The 12,779-nt window shown below is 34.5% G+C and overlaps 1 protein-coding gene across 1 annotated transcript; it reads left to right on the top strand.

Moving 5' to 3' along the window:
* Positions 1–373: 373 nt before the first annotated feature.
* LOC129293125 (cysteine-rich receptor-like protein kinase 10) lies at positions 374–8,983 on the top strand. Its single transcript, XM_054930926.1, has 6 exons — positions 374–1,025; positions 1,075–1,191; positions 1,299–1,421; positions 7,303–7,439; positions 7,561–7,680; positions 8,546–8,983. The coding sequence occupies exons 1-6, from the start codon at positions 374–376 to the stop codon at positions 8,582–8,584; spliced, it is 1,188 nt and encodes a 395-aa protein (XP_054786901.1). The 3' UTR covers positions 8,585–8,983.
* Positions 8,984–12,779: the final 3,796 nt, after the last annotated feature.

Genomic DNA, 12,779 nt, shown 5'->3' with positions numbered 1-12,779 from the left:
CCAGAGAGACACATATAGCTGTTATTAGATACAACGATCAAGTTAAAATAGAATAAGAAATCATATTTTAAATAAAAGATTCAGTGGTTCCAATTACAAAGCATATTAATAAAGAAAGTAATGCAAATTAATAGAAGTTTAAAAATATAAGCAAGTAGTTTTGCGCCTAGCTACCAAAACCAAGCATAGTCTAATGGCAAAAATGCAAGTGGATTCCAATGTAAGTCAAGTTGCCATGTGATGAGTACGTACCGACAGGCCCACGACTTCAGTTAGACACTTGAGTTCTACGGTTAATTAAGAAGCTTTACTAAGATCTAAAGATCATTTCCAAAACTTCGATCAACGCTTATCAATTCCCAGATTCATGTCAATGTCTTCCATTTCTCTGGCTCTTCTTTCATTCCTTCCTCATCTCATCATTCTTACAGCCCAGCAAGACGACATCACCGCCAAGCTTAACTTCAGCCAATTCATACAGTGGGACTGCTTCGATGAAAATGGAAACCAGTACCCAGATGCAAGCACCTACGGCTTCAACCTCTATAGCCTTCTTTACTCTAACCTCACTTCCGACCCAAACACTGACTATGGCTTCTTCATTAAGTCTCAGGATCATGTTCCCGACCTAGTTAGGGCAATCGGGCTCTGTAGAGGAGATATCACGCCAGACGCTTGTCGTAGTTGCCTTCACATCGCACCTTCACTTCTCCTAAAGGAATGCCCAAATCAAAAGGAAGCGATGGGATACAACGACGGATGCATGTTACGATACTCAAACCAGTCAATATTTGGGTCATATCGGAAACCTGACTACTACCTTCAATATCACAATGAAGATAATGCAACGGAAGCGAGCTTCAATAGAATCGCTAATGATCAGGTGCAGAATCTGACAAGAAAAGCTGCGGTTGGTGACTCCCGTCGCAAGTTTGCTGCATCAGGTACGGATGGGGCTTTCCAAGAACCTGTTTATGGTCTTGTTCAGTGCACTCCTGATTTGATTGCGCATGAGTGCAACAATTGTTTGGAGAAGGCTATAGAGGAAATCAATGGACCTTGTTGTGGAACAAGGCTGGTGCAAGGTTGTCAAACTGAGCTGCAGTGTTAGATATGAGAAGTATCCCTTCTATGATATCAATTCACTGCAACCATCTCCTCCATCTACGGTTAATGCAACTTCTTCACCAGGTATCTTTCCAGCTTAATTAACAATATTGCCAATCTATTATGTATTTTGAGTCATTATTGATGATCATGAATAATCCAAGAATCCTGAGTATGTTTGTCTTTTGCAGGAGACAGCAGCAGGTCAAGAATTGTCATAATTAGCTTGGCTGTTCTGGCGGTTGCATTTATCATAGTTCTCTCCTCCATCTGCGCCTATTCTCCGATTATGAAAACAAAGAAAACCATTGAAAGTAAGTCAAGCCCGTGTTTCCCTTATCACTGTATGAATACTGTTCTCACTGTGACCAACAAAAGTTTGAGACTAAGCTTATTTTCAAAATTATTGTGTTGGCACAAATCATATGGTTTGTTTCGTTTATGTTCAACCTAGAGAAAAAGGCATACATGATAAACAAAAATGTTTAACTCTAAATGATCTAGGATAAACTTAGTTTAAAAATTTTTGTTTGAACCTAGGCATAGCCACTAGTGAGCTGAGGATGTTTGCTCAGTGCTCACGTATACGATCAATGGTGTGTCACATTACAATCAAGGAAAAACGACAAGAACATAGAATATGGTGATAGAGAGTTGTTTATTGAAATGTAGATGTTTAAATTACAACTCTATAGGACATTACATCGTGGTAAGCATAGCAGTATTAGAAATAGCTAAAGGAAATTGAAATAGCTAAGCAAAACAGAAATTACAGAGCAAGCTAGCAGAGAGAGAGAGGGAGAGAATGTCAGGAAAGAAGATTCCAATCATTAGCCTACCTCTCGCAGTTCCCTCTTCACTATTTAATCCTCTCCACCTTGCCCCAAGTCCCTCAGTTTTCACATGAGTTTCTTGGCCCGTCCATTTCTTGTTGGACCCATTTCACCAACCCAAGCCACATCTTCATTTGGTCCACTATCACTTGGGTTTGACTCTTCCTCTTAGGCCATTTCATTTCTGACCATGACATTGCCACCCTCAGTAAGTAGGAGCTTGTCCCTAAGGTCTAACCGAGGATATAAAGCCCGTACATCATCTAAAGCTTCCTAGGTTGATGTCACATCTTCATCCTATTAGACTAAAACAAAGTCTTTGTCTGATCAATCATCGATATTTGCCTTGTGTCCAGAATTGATGAGGGTTGGATTATCTATCCCTTGAATATAGTAAACAATGGTAAAGGCAGTGTAGGAGACTGAATCATTCCATAACAATGTTTTAACATTGATACGTGGAAAGCAAGATGGATTCTTAAACTTGATGATAAATCGAGTTTATAAACTATAGTTCCCAATTGAGCAACAACTTTGAAAGAGCCAAAATAATGCATAGAAAGCTTGTGATACCTTTACAGGCGAGCAAAATGTTATCGATAAGGTTGTAATTTAACATAAACTAGGTCGCCGATGCCACACTGTACTTCTATCCTCTTTATGTTTGCAAAACGCTTTATATGTTCTTGAGCTTTTTTTAAGAAGGACTTGAGAGAGCCGAGTAATTCATCTCACACAACTAGATGTTGATATAAATTCAAAGGTGTGTCTTTTAAGGAAGAATGATGTAGGATTGATAGTAGATCTTTACTGTAAACTACCTTAAAAGGGATCATGCTAATAGAAGAATGATGAGAGGTATTATACCAATATTTTGCCCAAGGTAAGTAATTCAGCCGCTACCTTGGGTTTTCCAATACAAAACACCTTAAGTACACCTCTAAATTCAGTTAGCCGCTTCAGGCTGTAGATGATAAGAGAAACTCATGCATAATTGTGTGCCCTAAAGCTGCACTAAATGTCGCTAAAATGAACTTGTAAAGGCTTTATCCTTATCAGATGCAACAGTGCATGGGATACTATAGAGTTTAACCACTTGACTTAAGAAAGCCTTAGCCACAGTTTGACTTATGTAATTAGTAGTCAAAGGCATGAAATAGCCATATTTAGATAAACTGTCCACTACCACAAAGATGATAGAGTAACATTTCCAAAAGGGTAACCCAGTAATAAAGTCCATAGCTATCTCTATGTGCTGAGGGATGGGTAAGGGGCTTAAGAGACCAGCAGGTTGTAACTGGCTAGATTTTGCTTGTTGACAAGTTGGGCATTCTTTAACAAACTGCCATATATGAGTCCTTATTTTATACCAAAACAACAAAGAAGCAATGCACTTAAAAGTCTTGAAATACCTCGAATGTTCCCTTACTACTAAAGCGTGACACTCATGAAGAATTTTAATAATAAGTTCATCATTTGACTCCGAAATCACTAGGTGATTTTTCCAATAAACATCACCATAACGTACTAAATAATAGGGCATATCCTTTCCTCTATCTAAAATATCTTATTTGATTTGCTGGATATCAGGTGAAGCATGTACTGCAGCATATATTCCATCCATAAAGGTTCTCTATAATTGAGATAGAGCAAAAAATAGGCTTCTCGATAGTGAGTTTATAGCTCAGTTATGGCTCTCAGGTTTGTATTCTATCAAAAATTGGTACCCCAATAATTTTAGTTGATAGGCTTCTTGTAACAGCATCTTTGATCAAATAAATGTTGTAGGCTGGCATGGTCTATGCAAATGAGAAATTGATGACCAAACAAGTGACGTCTAAATTTGGCCACGGCTCTCATGATGGCATGCAATTCCTTAATATAAATTGACTGCTTTTGTATTGTGGGAGATAATTTTTTTAAAAAGAAGGCAATAGGATGACCATTTTGATATAACATAACTCTAATACCTATCCCAGATGCATTTGTTTCTAGCACAAATGGTATATTGAAATCTAGTAATGCTAAGAGTAGGGCCTCAGTTAGTGATACTTTCAAGGAGTTAAAAGCCCATTGTGCTTCTTCAAACCACTAAAATGCATCCTTCTGTAAAAACTTGGTTAAGGGACTCGTAATGTTGGCATATCCTTTCACAAAATGCCGATAATAGCTAGTAAGCCCCAAGAACCCACATAGTTGCGTGACATTTATGGGTTGAGGCTAATCCCATACTATAGCCACCTTAAAAGGATCAAATTCTACCTTTAAGGCTGATACTACATGACCGAGATAATCAATCTTCAACCTCCCAAAATAGCACATGGATCTTTTGTTATATAACTAATAGTCAATTAACACCCATAAAACTACTTCCACATGCTGTAAATGAGTCTCCCAAGAGGGACTATAAACTAATATGTCATCATAAAAAATGAGAACAAATTGTCATAAATACAAGCAAAAAATAAAGTTAATCAAAGACTGAAAAGTAGCCAGAGTGTTTATTAGACCAAACAATATTACTATCTATTCATATAATCCCTGATGGGTCCTGCATATTGTTTTTTCTCAATCCTCTAGGTGCACCAAAATTTGGTGGTATCCCATGTGAAGATCCAACTTAAAGAAATGTAATGAGCCTTTCAACTCATAGAACAATCCATCTATTATTGGTATCAAAAAAGAGTCTTTGATTGTCGCAATGTTAAGCACCTTATAATCGATGCAAAACCTTTATCTGCCATCCTTCTTCTTCACTAAGATGGCTGGAGTTGAGAATGGATTGCTACTGGGTTGGATAAACTCTTTGACTAGCATCTCATTCATAATCTTCTCAATTTCTTCCTTTTGACTATAGGGATAATAGTATGGGTGCACTTTAATAGGTAATTGTTCAGGTGATAAAACAATTCGATGAGTATGACTCCTTCGAAGAGGAAGCCCATATGGCACCTTGAATGCTTTCTCCTATTTAGCTAATGATACAGCTAAATCTGTAGGAATAAACTTATACGAGTCAGTTTTTTGCTTATGATGTGCCTCCGTATTTTTAAGCCTAAATAACTCCTTGAAAGTTGATAAACTGTATCACGAATAGTTCTATTGTGGAGTCCACTTTCATAAATTGCGTCATATAGTGTAATTATGCTAGATTTAATGGTCTAGCCCGAAACCCCTTTAAAGTAACAAACACACCATCTTGCATGAGCTTGATAGTGGAAGTATTATAGTTTGAAACATAGGGTCCAAAGGTTTCTAACCATAACACCCTAATTACTACATCTACCCTGGCCATTAGTAGAATGAATATCAGCACGTTAATTACATGATCGTCAATTTTTACTAGAACATTGGCAATAAATCCTTGTCTAGACATTATTTGTCCAGTTCCCACCATAACTCACAGCACATGGAAAGGTTCAACGATCATTTTCAGATGTTGAACAATGTGGGGGTGGATGAAACTATCGAAACTCCCCTCATCCAGTAGTATTTGGACATCTGTGCTATGAATTTTCTCTTTAAATCTTATAGTAGCAATGTCGAAAGATTCCTCAAAATGCATATAGAGATAGATGATGGATGTTTCCTTCTGTGTAAGCTTTGTTTATGTCCCCTGTTTCTCTTCCACCTCCAGTTCCTCATCTCCTATAAGTATCATCAATTGTTTCTTAGAGCATTAAAGGGTGGGTGAGAATATCTCGTCACAAAAATAGCAAAGCCCCTTTTCCCTTCTAATTTGCATTTTCGCTGAGGTTATCCACCACATAGGAGGACGGCTGGGTATAGGTAATAAAAGGGGTAAAGCACTTTTATTCCCACTACTCAAGGTCCCAGTATTTGCCCTTAGTGCCATTGTGCTTTTCATCGTGACTCCTTGAGGATGAGGAGAAGGCAAAAATGTCATCCGTAATCGTGCAAGTGTGGTCATCAGATTCTCTCACTTGAAAAATAAATGTCCCAAAGCTACAGCTTTGAGTAGTGTTGTGGGTGTTTAGCCACCACATCCCTACAGATTTCAGGTTTTAGACCCCTAATGAAACAGCCCACTAATACCCCTTCAGACAATTCTTCAGAGCAGTTGGCTAGCGTTATAAATGCTCATATGTATTCTTCATAGCTTGTCTGTTATGTTAGCTTAAGGAGATATGCTCGAGCACATTCAAACTTTATCAAACCAAAATGTTATTCGACTGTACGTGTTAAGGTTGACCAAGTGGGAATCAAATTTGCCTTCTGCATTATCTGAAACCATGGTATAGTTAGGCCCTCCATATGAATATTAGCTAAAACTAGCTTTTGTTCTTCTGTGGTTTCACAAAATAAGAAGTACTGTTCAACTCTAAAAATCCAATCTAAGGGATTGAACCCATTGAAGTGTGGGAAGTCAATCCCCAATTGATGATAAGGAATAGTAGTGATAGGTGATTCTAGTGTCTTCTCCAAAATATTCATCTCAGACTAGTCTAAATCACTAGCTTGTGTTTCTCAGCATTCATACCTATTTCTTCCATGAACTTGGCCATTAATTCCATAAATCCTTCAATTCTTACAAATGGCTCTCTTGTGGTGGCCACAAATTCATGCACCTTCTTCATGTTGCTTTGTTATTCCTTTATCTGCATCTTCTCAACTATATTTGTGCTCTCAATAGAAGCACCAAAATGTCACACTACAATCTAGGAAAAATAACAAGAACACAAAATATGGTGATATAGAGTTGTTTATTGAAATGCAAATGTTCAAATTACAACTCTACAGGACATTACATCCTGGTAAGCATGCAATAATAGAAATAGCTAAAGGAAACTGAAATAGCTAAGTAAAATAGAAATTGTAGAGCCAGCCGCCAGAGAGAGAGAGAGAGAGAGAATGTTAGGAAAGTAGATTCCAATCATTAGTCTGCCTTTCACAATGCCCTCTTCACTATTTAATCCTCTCCACTTTGCCTTCAAGTCCCTCAATTTTCACGTTGGCTTCCTGGCCCGTCCACTTCTTCTTGGACCCATTTCACCAACACAAACCACATCTTCATTTGGTCTACTATCACTTGGGTTTAACTCTTCCTCTTAGGCCATCTCATTTTTGACCATGACATGGTAGTGTGGTGATAATAGGGTATAATAGTGTGTTGAAGATAAAATTTAAAATATTTTCATTAAATTTTATAATTCTTTTTCTCTGGAAAACTTTGAGTATTGGTCTATAAATTTTTCTAATTTATTTTTTGGCAAAATAAAACCAACTACTACTAAGATAATTTTAAAACAAAACAGCTTTGGTGGTAATATTTAGGCAGATTCATTGTTAATTTATGGGTTTTTAATTTGAAGAAATAAGTTAACCTGTCCCCTCCACACAGTTAAACTTGAAGATAATCAAGATGAAATCACGCCAATTGAGTCATTACAATTCCACTTTCATACCATCAGACTTGCGACAGATAACTTTTCTATTGAAAATAAGCTCGGACAAGGAGGATTTAGACAAGTATATAAGGTACACTAACAATGTTACGTAGAGATATATAATTATAACCATTTTGTCACAATAACAATGAGGTACATGCATAGTTATCATAAAATAAACTACATGTTCAGATTGACTTTGACAAATGCAGGGTAGGCTCTCTAATGGAAGAGAAATCGCTGTCAAAAGGCTGTCCATGGATTCTGGGCAAGGAGACTCTGAATTTAAGAATGAAGTATTGTTGGTGGCCAAGCTTCAACACCGCAATTTAGTGAGATTACTTGGCTTCTATTTAGAAAGAAAAGAAAGGCTCCTTGTTTATGAATTTCTTCCCAATAAAAGTCTTGATTACTTGCTATTTGTTAAGTATTTAGTTCTGCTTTAGCTTAATCTAAATTATGTTTATATTGCTTTCTTTCTCTTGTATGAAATGTTAATGCATTTTTTAGACCTTTATTTTAAGAAGGAAATTCTAAACTGGCTTGAAATTATTATATTGTAGCTCCAAAGCAACAAGCTTATCTAAAATGAGAGACGTGATACAAAATCATAGGAGAGGCATTACTCGTGGCTTTTTTTATTTTTATAAGGATTTAAGATTATGAATTATTCATCATGATCTTAAAACAAGTAATATTCTTTTAGATGAAGAAATAAATCTTAAAGTATCAGATTTTGGTATAGCAAAACTATTCTTCATTAATCAAACTCAAAGCAACACTAGTATAATTGTTGGAACCTAGTAAGTAGATTATTCACCTCAAATAAGACTAGTAATATATATGGTTGATTAACCAATAGTTTATATTAACATGAATGCAATAGATATATGGCATCAAAATATGCAATGCATGGATAGTTTTTAATAAAATCAGATATTTTTAGTTTTGGTATATTAGTTTTAGAGATTGTAAGTGGCAAGAGAAACAATACCATCCTTCATGAGGAGAATGCCCATGATCTATTAAGCTTTGTAAGTCTTTTATTTTAACCTCCCTTTCTCTTATTCTTTCATATGTACACGTTGATTCTAAGGTTAATTAACAATATATGCTTTAGCTTGCTAACATAAAATTGTAGATGATGTAACTTAGTTTGAACTAGCATGTTTACCACTGATGAGGAACTTCTTGCAGGCATGGAAAAGTTGGAGGGAAGGACAACCTCAAATATAGTAGATTCATTATTAAGTGATGGATCAATAAAGGAAATGACAAGATGTATACACATTGGTTTACTATGCATTCAAGAAAATATAGGAAACAGGCCGACCATAGCTGACATTGCACTTATGCTCAGCAGCCACTCATTCTCTCTCCCTTTACCTTCATAGCTTGTATTCTTAATGAATTACAGAACTTTACCAGACATGAGTTTGAGGGAGTGTAGTTCAGGAGTGACAAGGTCCACTGAACGTGACACTACTAGCTCTATTCAAGCATTAAGTAAACGAGAATATAACTTTGTTCAAGCATCTGAAATTGTAACCTCAGTGAATCCTGAGCAACATTCTCGCTAGGTGTTGTCCTTGAAGGTTATATATATATATATATATATATGTTTGGTTTGCTCAACTTCTATATTTACTACACAAAGTAAGTCAAGTTTCTCTCAACATTTTTCTAACTCTGCGGTATTGCTATGATTATAGGTTTACTACGCAAGTTAATTCCCTGGCTCATCTTCGTTACATGTTGTAATTCTGAATTAAGTTGTATTTAATCTTGTCATATTGTTATTTAATTTGTTGGCCAAAAAGAATTCTGTGATTGATTAATTTCTAAACTTACACTTGCACCAGAATCTCTCGGTGCTATAATATGCTCACCAACCTTGCCATTTGAGAACAATGCTAGTGAGTGAGGTATTCGATATTGGACTCTCTGAATTGGTAGATAGCTATCTGGTGCATGTTATTGCTTATTTTTATATCTCAAAAGTTTTCATTTCATGATCCAATAAATAAAAGGTTAATCAAATTAGTAAGAATTAATATTAACCCATAATCTAAAAGGTTGTTGCCACATCCCAAAAATAGACGTGACTGATATGGGATATACGCATAAGTATACATCTCTTAAGCCATGGTCAAGGAAACTATAATATAATATTTAATATTTATTTTCAAAACATAATTAGGTTTATATTCAAATTTTTTTTCCACCTTTAATAATGTCCACCTATAAAAAAAGTTGTAGAGTATGTGTGTGTGTGTATTTGTAAAATTTTTGGTAAAGCCTCCTTTATAAATAGAAACTCCTGAAAATTTTACAAATATAATATTTCAATCAAACTATTAAATCAATCAGGAGCAAAGCTCCTTTCAAGCCAGCAAACAAAATATATAATCACATAAATAACTTAACTACAGACTATATGGAGCACCAAAAATAAGTTTACAAAATAAAATTTTATAACCAAAACTTTACATTAAAGAAAGTTTAATCTTTAACTCCTCTACTTTGAGTCCATAATAGACTCATCAATGTTCAACAAGTAGTTCAGCATCAATTACATTGTTTGAGAACAAAAATATTTTCAGTGAATAACATCCGAATAATAAAGTTAGAGAAGATAGCTGAATATTTTTAAATAATTATAAACAAATTAAAAAGAGTCACTAAATTCAAAACTTTAAATATCCCAACAACTTCACAAATGCTGAACTATTAAATTTTTAAATAAATAAATAATTTATCGCATGGCTTTAAGAAATCAAGTAAATTAAATAATTAAATATGAATAGAAATTGTGTATTATTTTAACAAATACAAATCCAATAAGATTAATTTGTTTATGAGGACTTTACAAAATAGATAACAGACTGGACACATAGTTCATGGAGTAAGTAACTAAACACAACTAAAGCAACAAAACAAATATGGACACATGAGAGTTATTAACCAAACAAAGGCAAGGCCACGAAACAAACATGAACACACAGTCCAGAGGATAAGTAACTAGACACGGTCAAAGCCATGAAACAAATACAAGTACATAACCCACGAATAACAAATTTGAGAATAAAGCTCACGAAAATCAAATTAGCTAGTTATTAACCATGGCGCGTCATGAGTTAATAGAACTACTATTAGCAACTAGAGTTTTTATAAATAGTTTCTTTTAAATTCACTTTCAAACATGCAAGAAAATTATCACTTTCAAAATAATATTTCTCTTCTCAATGTCAAACTCGCATAAAATATATAGAAACATCATTCTTTTCAAATATGAAAATTCAAAACTAATATTTCATAAACTGTTTATCAATTTTCATAGTTGGCTTTATCCAATAAAGGACTATTAGAATTTGTAAAAGTATTGTTGTTAATCTAAAAAGTATAAGTCATTACTTCAAGAAATAAAACAATTTAATTAACCAAAAACTAGCTAATGCAAGTGAAATATATTGATAATTATAAATCTTTGAAAACCATGTCTTGATAAAAGGAAATTTTTAATATATAAATTGTTTTGGGACATTATCTACTTATGTACAGTGTTTTTAATTTTCAAAGATTTTCTCACTTTAGTTCTTATCAAAATATTTTTCTTCCACATCCCCTACAAGAATATAAAATAATGCAATTTAATTAAATTTCTATAAATTATAAAGATTTCTTTTCACTTCTAACTTAATCTCAAAATTAAATCATAAGGCAATACTATACTTTAGAAATTAATAACCATGAAATTCTCAAGAATTCACTTAATCTCTCAATGACATAAATAAATCTTTTTACAATATTTGATTCAAATTCACAAATGACTAACACCTCAAGACAACTCATGTTTCTCGTGAGATCCAATAGAGTTATAGAAAAATTCCTATTCAATTATCTTCTTTTGCAATTTTCAAGTTAAATTCATAAGATAATACCATCCCAATCAATTATGTCTTCTAAAGAGTTTAATGAGATTTTTAATAATTACAATTTCAAGCAAAACTCTTCAAAGTTATTTTATCACCTTATGAGCATTACTTCTTAAACAAATACCAACCTCTTCGTCTTCAATTTCACTTCCAAAATTTCATAATGTTAATATTACAACCAATAATCAAATCAAACTCAATTAATACTCAAATCTACATCATCATTTTTAAATTTAACTCAAGCTTCCCTTTTATATTCAAACGCATATACAGCCACGAGCATCAACAAAACACAAGGAAAATTTGCAATTTCAACTCTGTAACATCACACACTCACAGATTTATCAAGGAGAAAAAAACAAGAAGAGGTCAAAGTTGCTCACTTTAGATGAACCAACGTAGCACAAACAGGGAGAAGAAAATGAAACCACAGCTGAACAGGGAAAGAAGATAATAGCATTAAATTAGCGTCCTACTAATGAATCATTTTTCTAACAGCATCAAATCAGCTCTTCACTTATTCACCACTCATGAATAGGAAGAATGAAGGAGGAGGAAGAAGGTTCAACGGCACAAACAGTGAAAAAAATGCAGAGATCGATGATTGAGTGAAGGAACATAGATTCACAACTTGAATTACTAGTAGTGGCCACACGTTTGCAACGTCGGCGACTTGATTCTCACACCCATCAGCAACACATGCGTGAACGAAGAGGACTAAGCAAAAACAAAGGAGACAAATAGAGACAGGAAGCATGACGGAGAATCTGGGCATGCACAGTGGCGGCAAGCCTCCACCTTTGCTAGGGGCCACTAAAAATAGAAGGGAAGAGACGAAGTGCAATGGAGGATGAATTATTGGCAGAAAATCAGAGCTCTTTCCTTCACACATGGTTCTGGAAAAATCGAAGAAGGAAAGGAAGATATATATTCAAATTTGAAGAAGGGCATAACGGTAATTTTAGGAAGAGCCGAAGGAAAAAAAAAAAAAAAAAACCCACTCTTAGCCTCCCTAAGGTTCAAACTTTGGATGTCCTAATTAAATGGCTATACTATTTCCAACAGGTCAGCTCTTGTTTCTTGCTATATTTACTCAAAAATTAATAAAAATAAATTTAAAACACAATATTATAATTGTACTTAAAATTTCTAGGTTATTACAGCTGTAAAATCAAATTCATTCTAATACAATGAACTTATTGATAAACAATCTATAAAAATTTTTGTAAATGTTTTTTGAGTTGAAGATATGTTCACCGGGGAATCCAACTCTAGTATTTAAACTTTCTTGTATAAAAATAGGTCGAACTTTTGTTTTTGGTTTCAGTAATGGGCTTGGCTTGGGCTTGAATATGTAAAAGGGCCCAATATCCTTATGGCCATGGAAAGCCACAAGACAAATACAAAGTTAAATATGCAGCACGATTGCCCTCATGCAAAGCGATGGTGGAGTATGTTCGGCCTGATCTTATGGATAAGTTTTGTAGGCTGGAACA

This window comes from Prosopis cineraria, unplaced genomic scaffold, assembly GCF_029017545.1.
Source record: "Prosopis cineraria cultivar Desert tree isolate PC_DT_omini unplaced genomic scaffold, ASM2901754v1 PC14, whole genome shotgun sequence".
Classification (NCBI taxonomy): Eukaryota; Viridiplantae; Streptophyta; class Magnoliopsida; order Fabales; family Fabaceae; genus Prosopis; species Prosopis cineraria.
This window is presented reverse-complemented; position numbering and strand designations above follow the sequence as displayed.

What these genes read in the sequence shown, in the direction of transcription:
- LOC129293125 (XM_054930926.1), top strand. Translation starts at nt 374, where the DNA reads ATGTCTTCCATTTCTCTGGCTCTTCTTTCATTCCTTCCTCATCTCATC. An exon ending in TAATGCAACTTCTTCACCAG is followed by an intron (nt 1,192 to 1,298) that starts GTATCTTTCCAG and finishes TGTCTTTTGCAG; the next exon opens with GAGACAGCAGCAGGTCAAGA. An exon ending in AGCTTCAACACCGCAATTTA is followed by an intron (nt 7,681 to 8,545) that starts GTGAGATTACTT and finishes AACTTCTTGCAG; the next exon opens with GCATGGAAAAGTTGGAGGGA.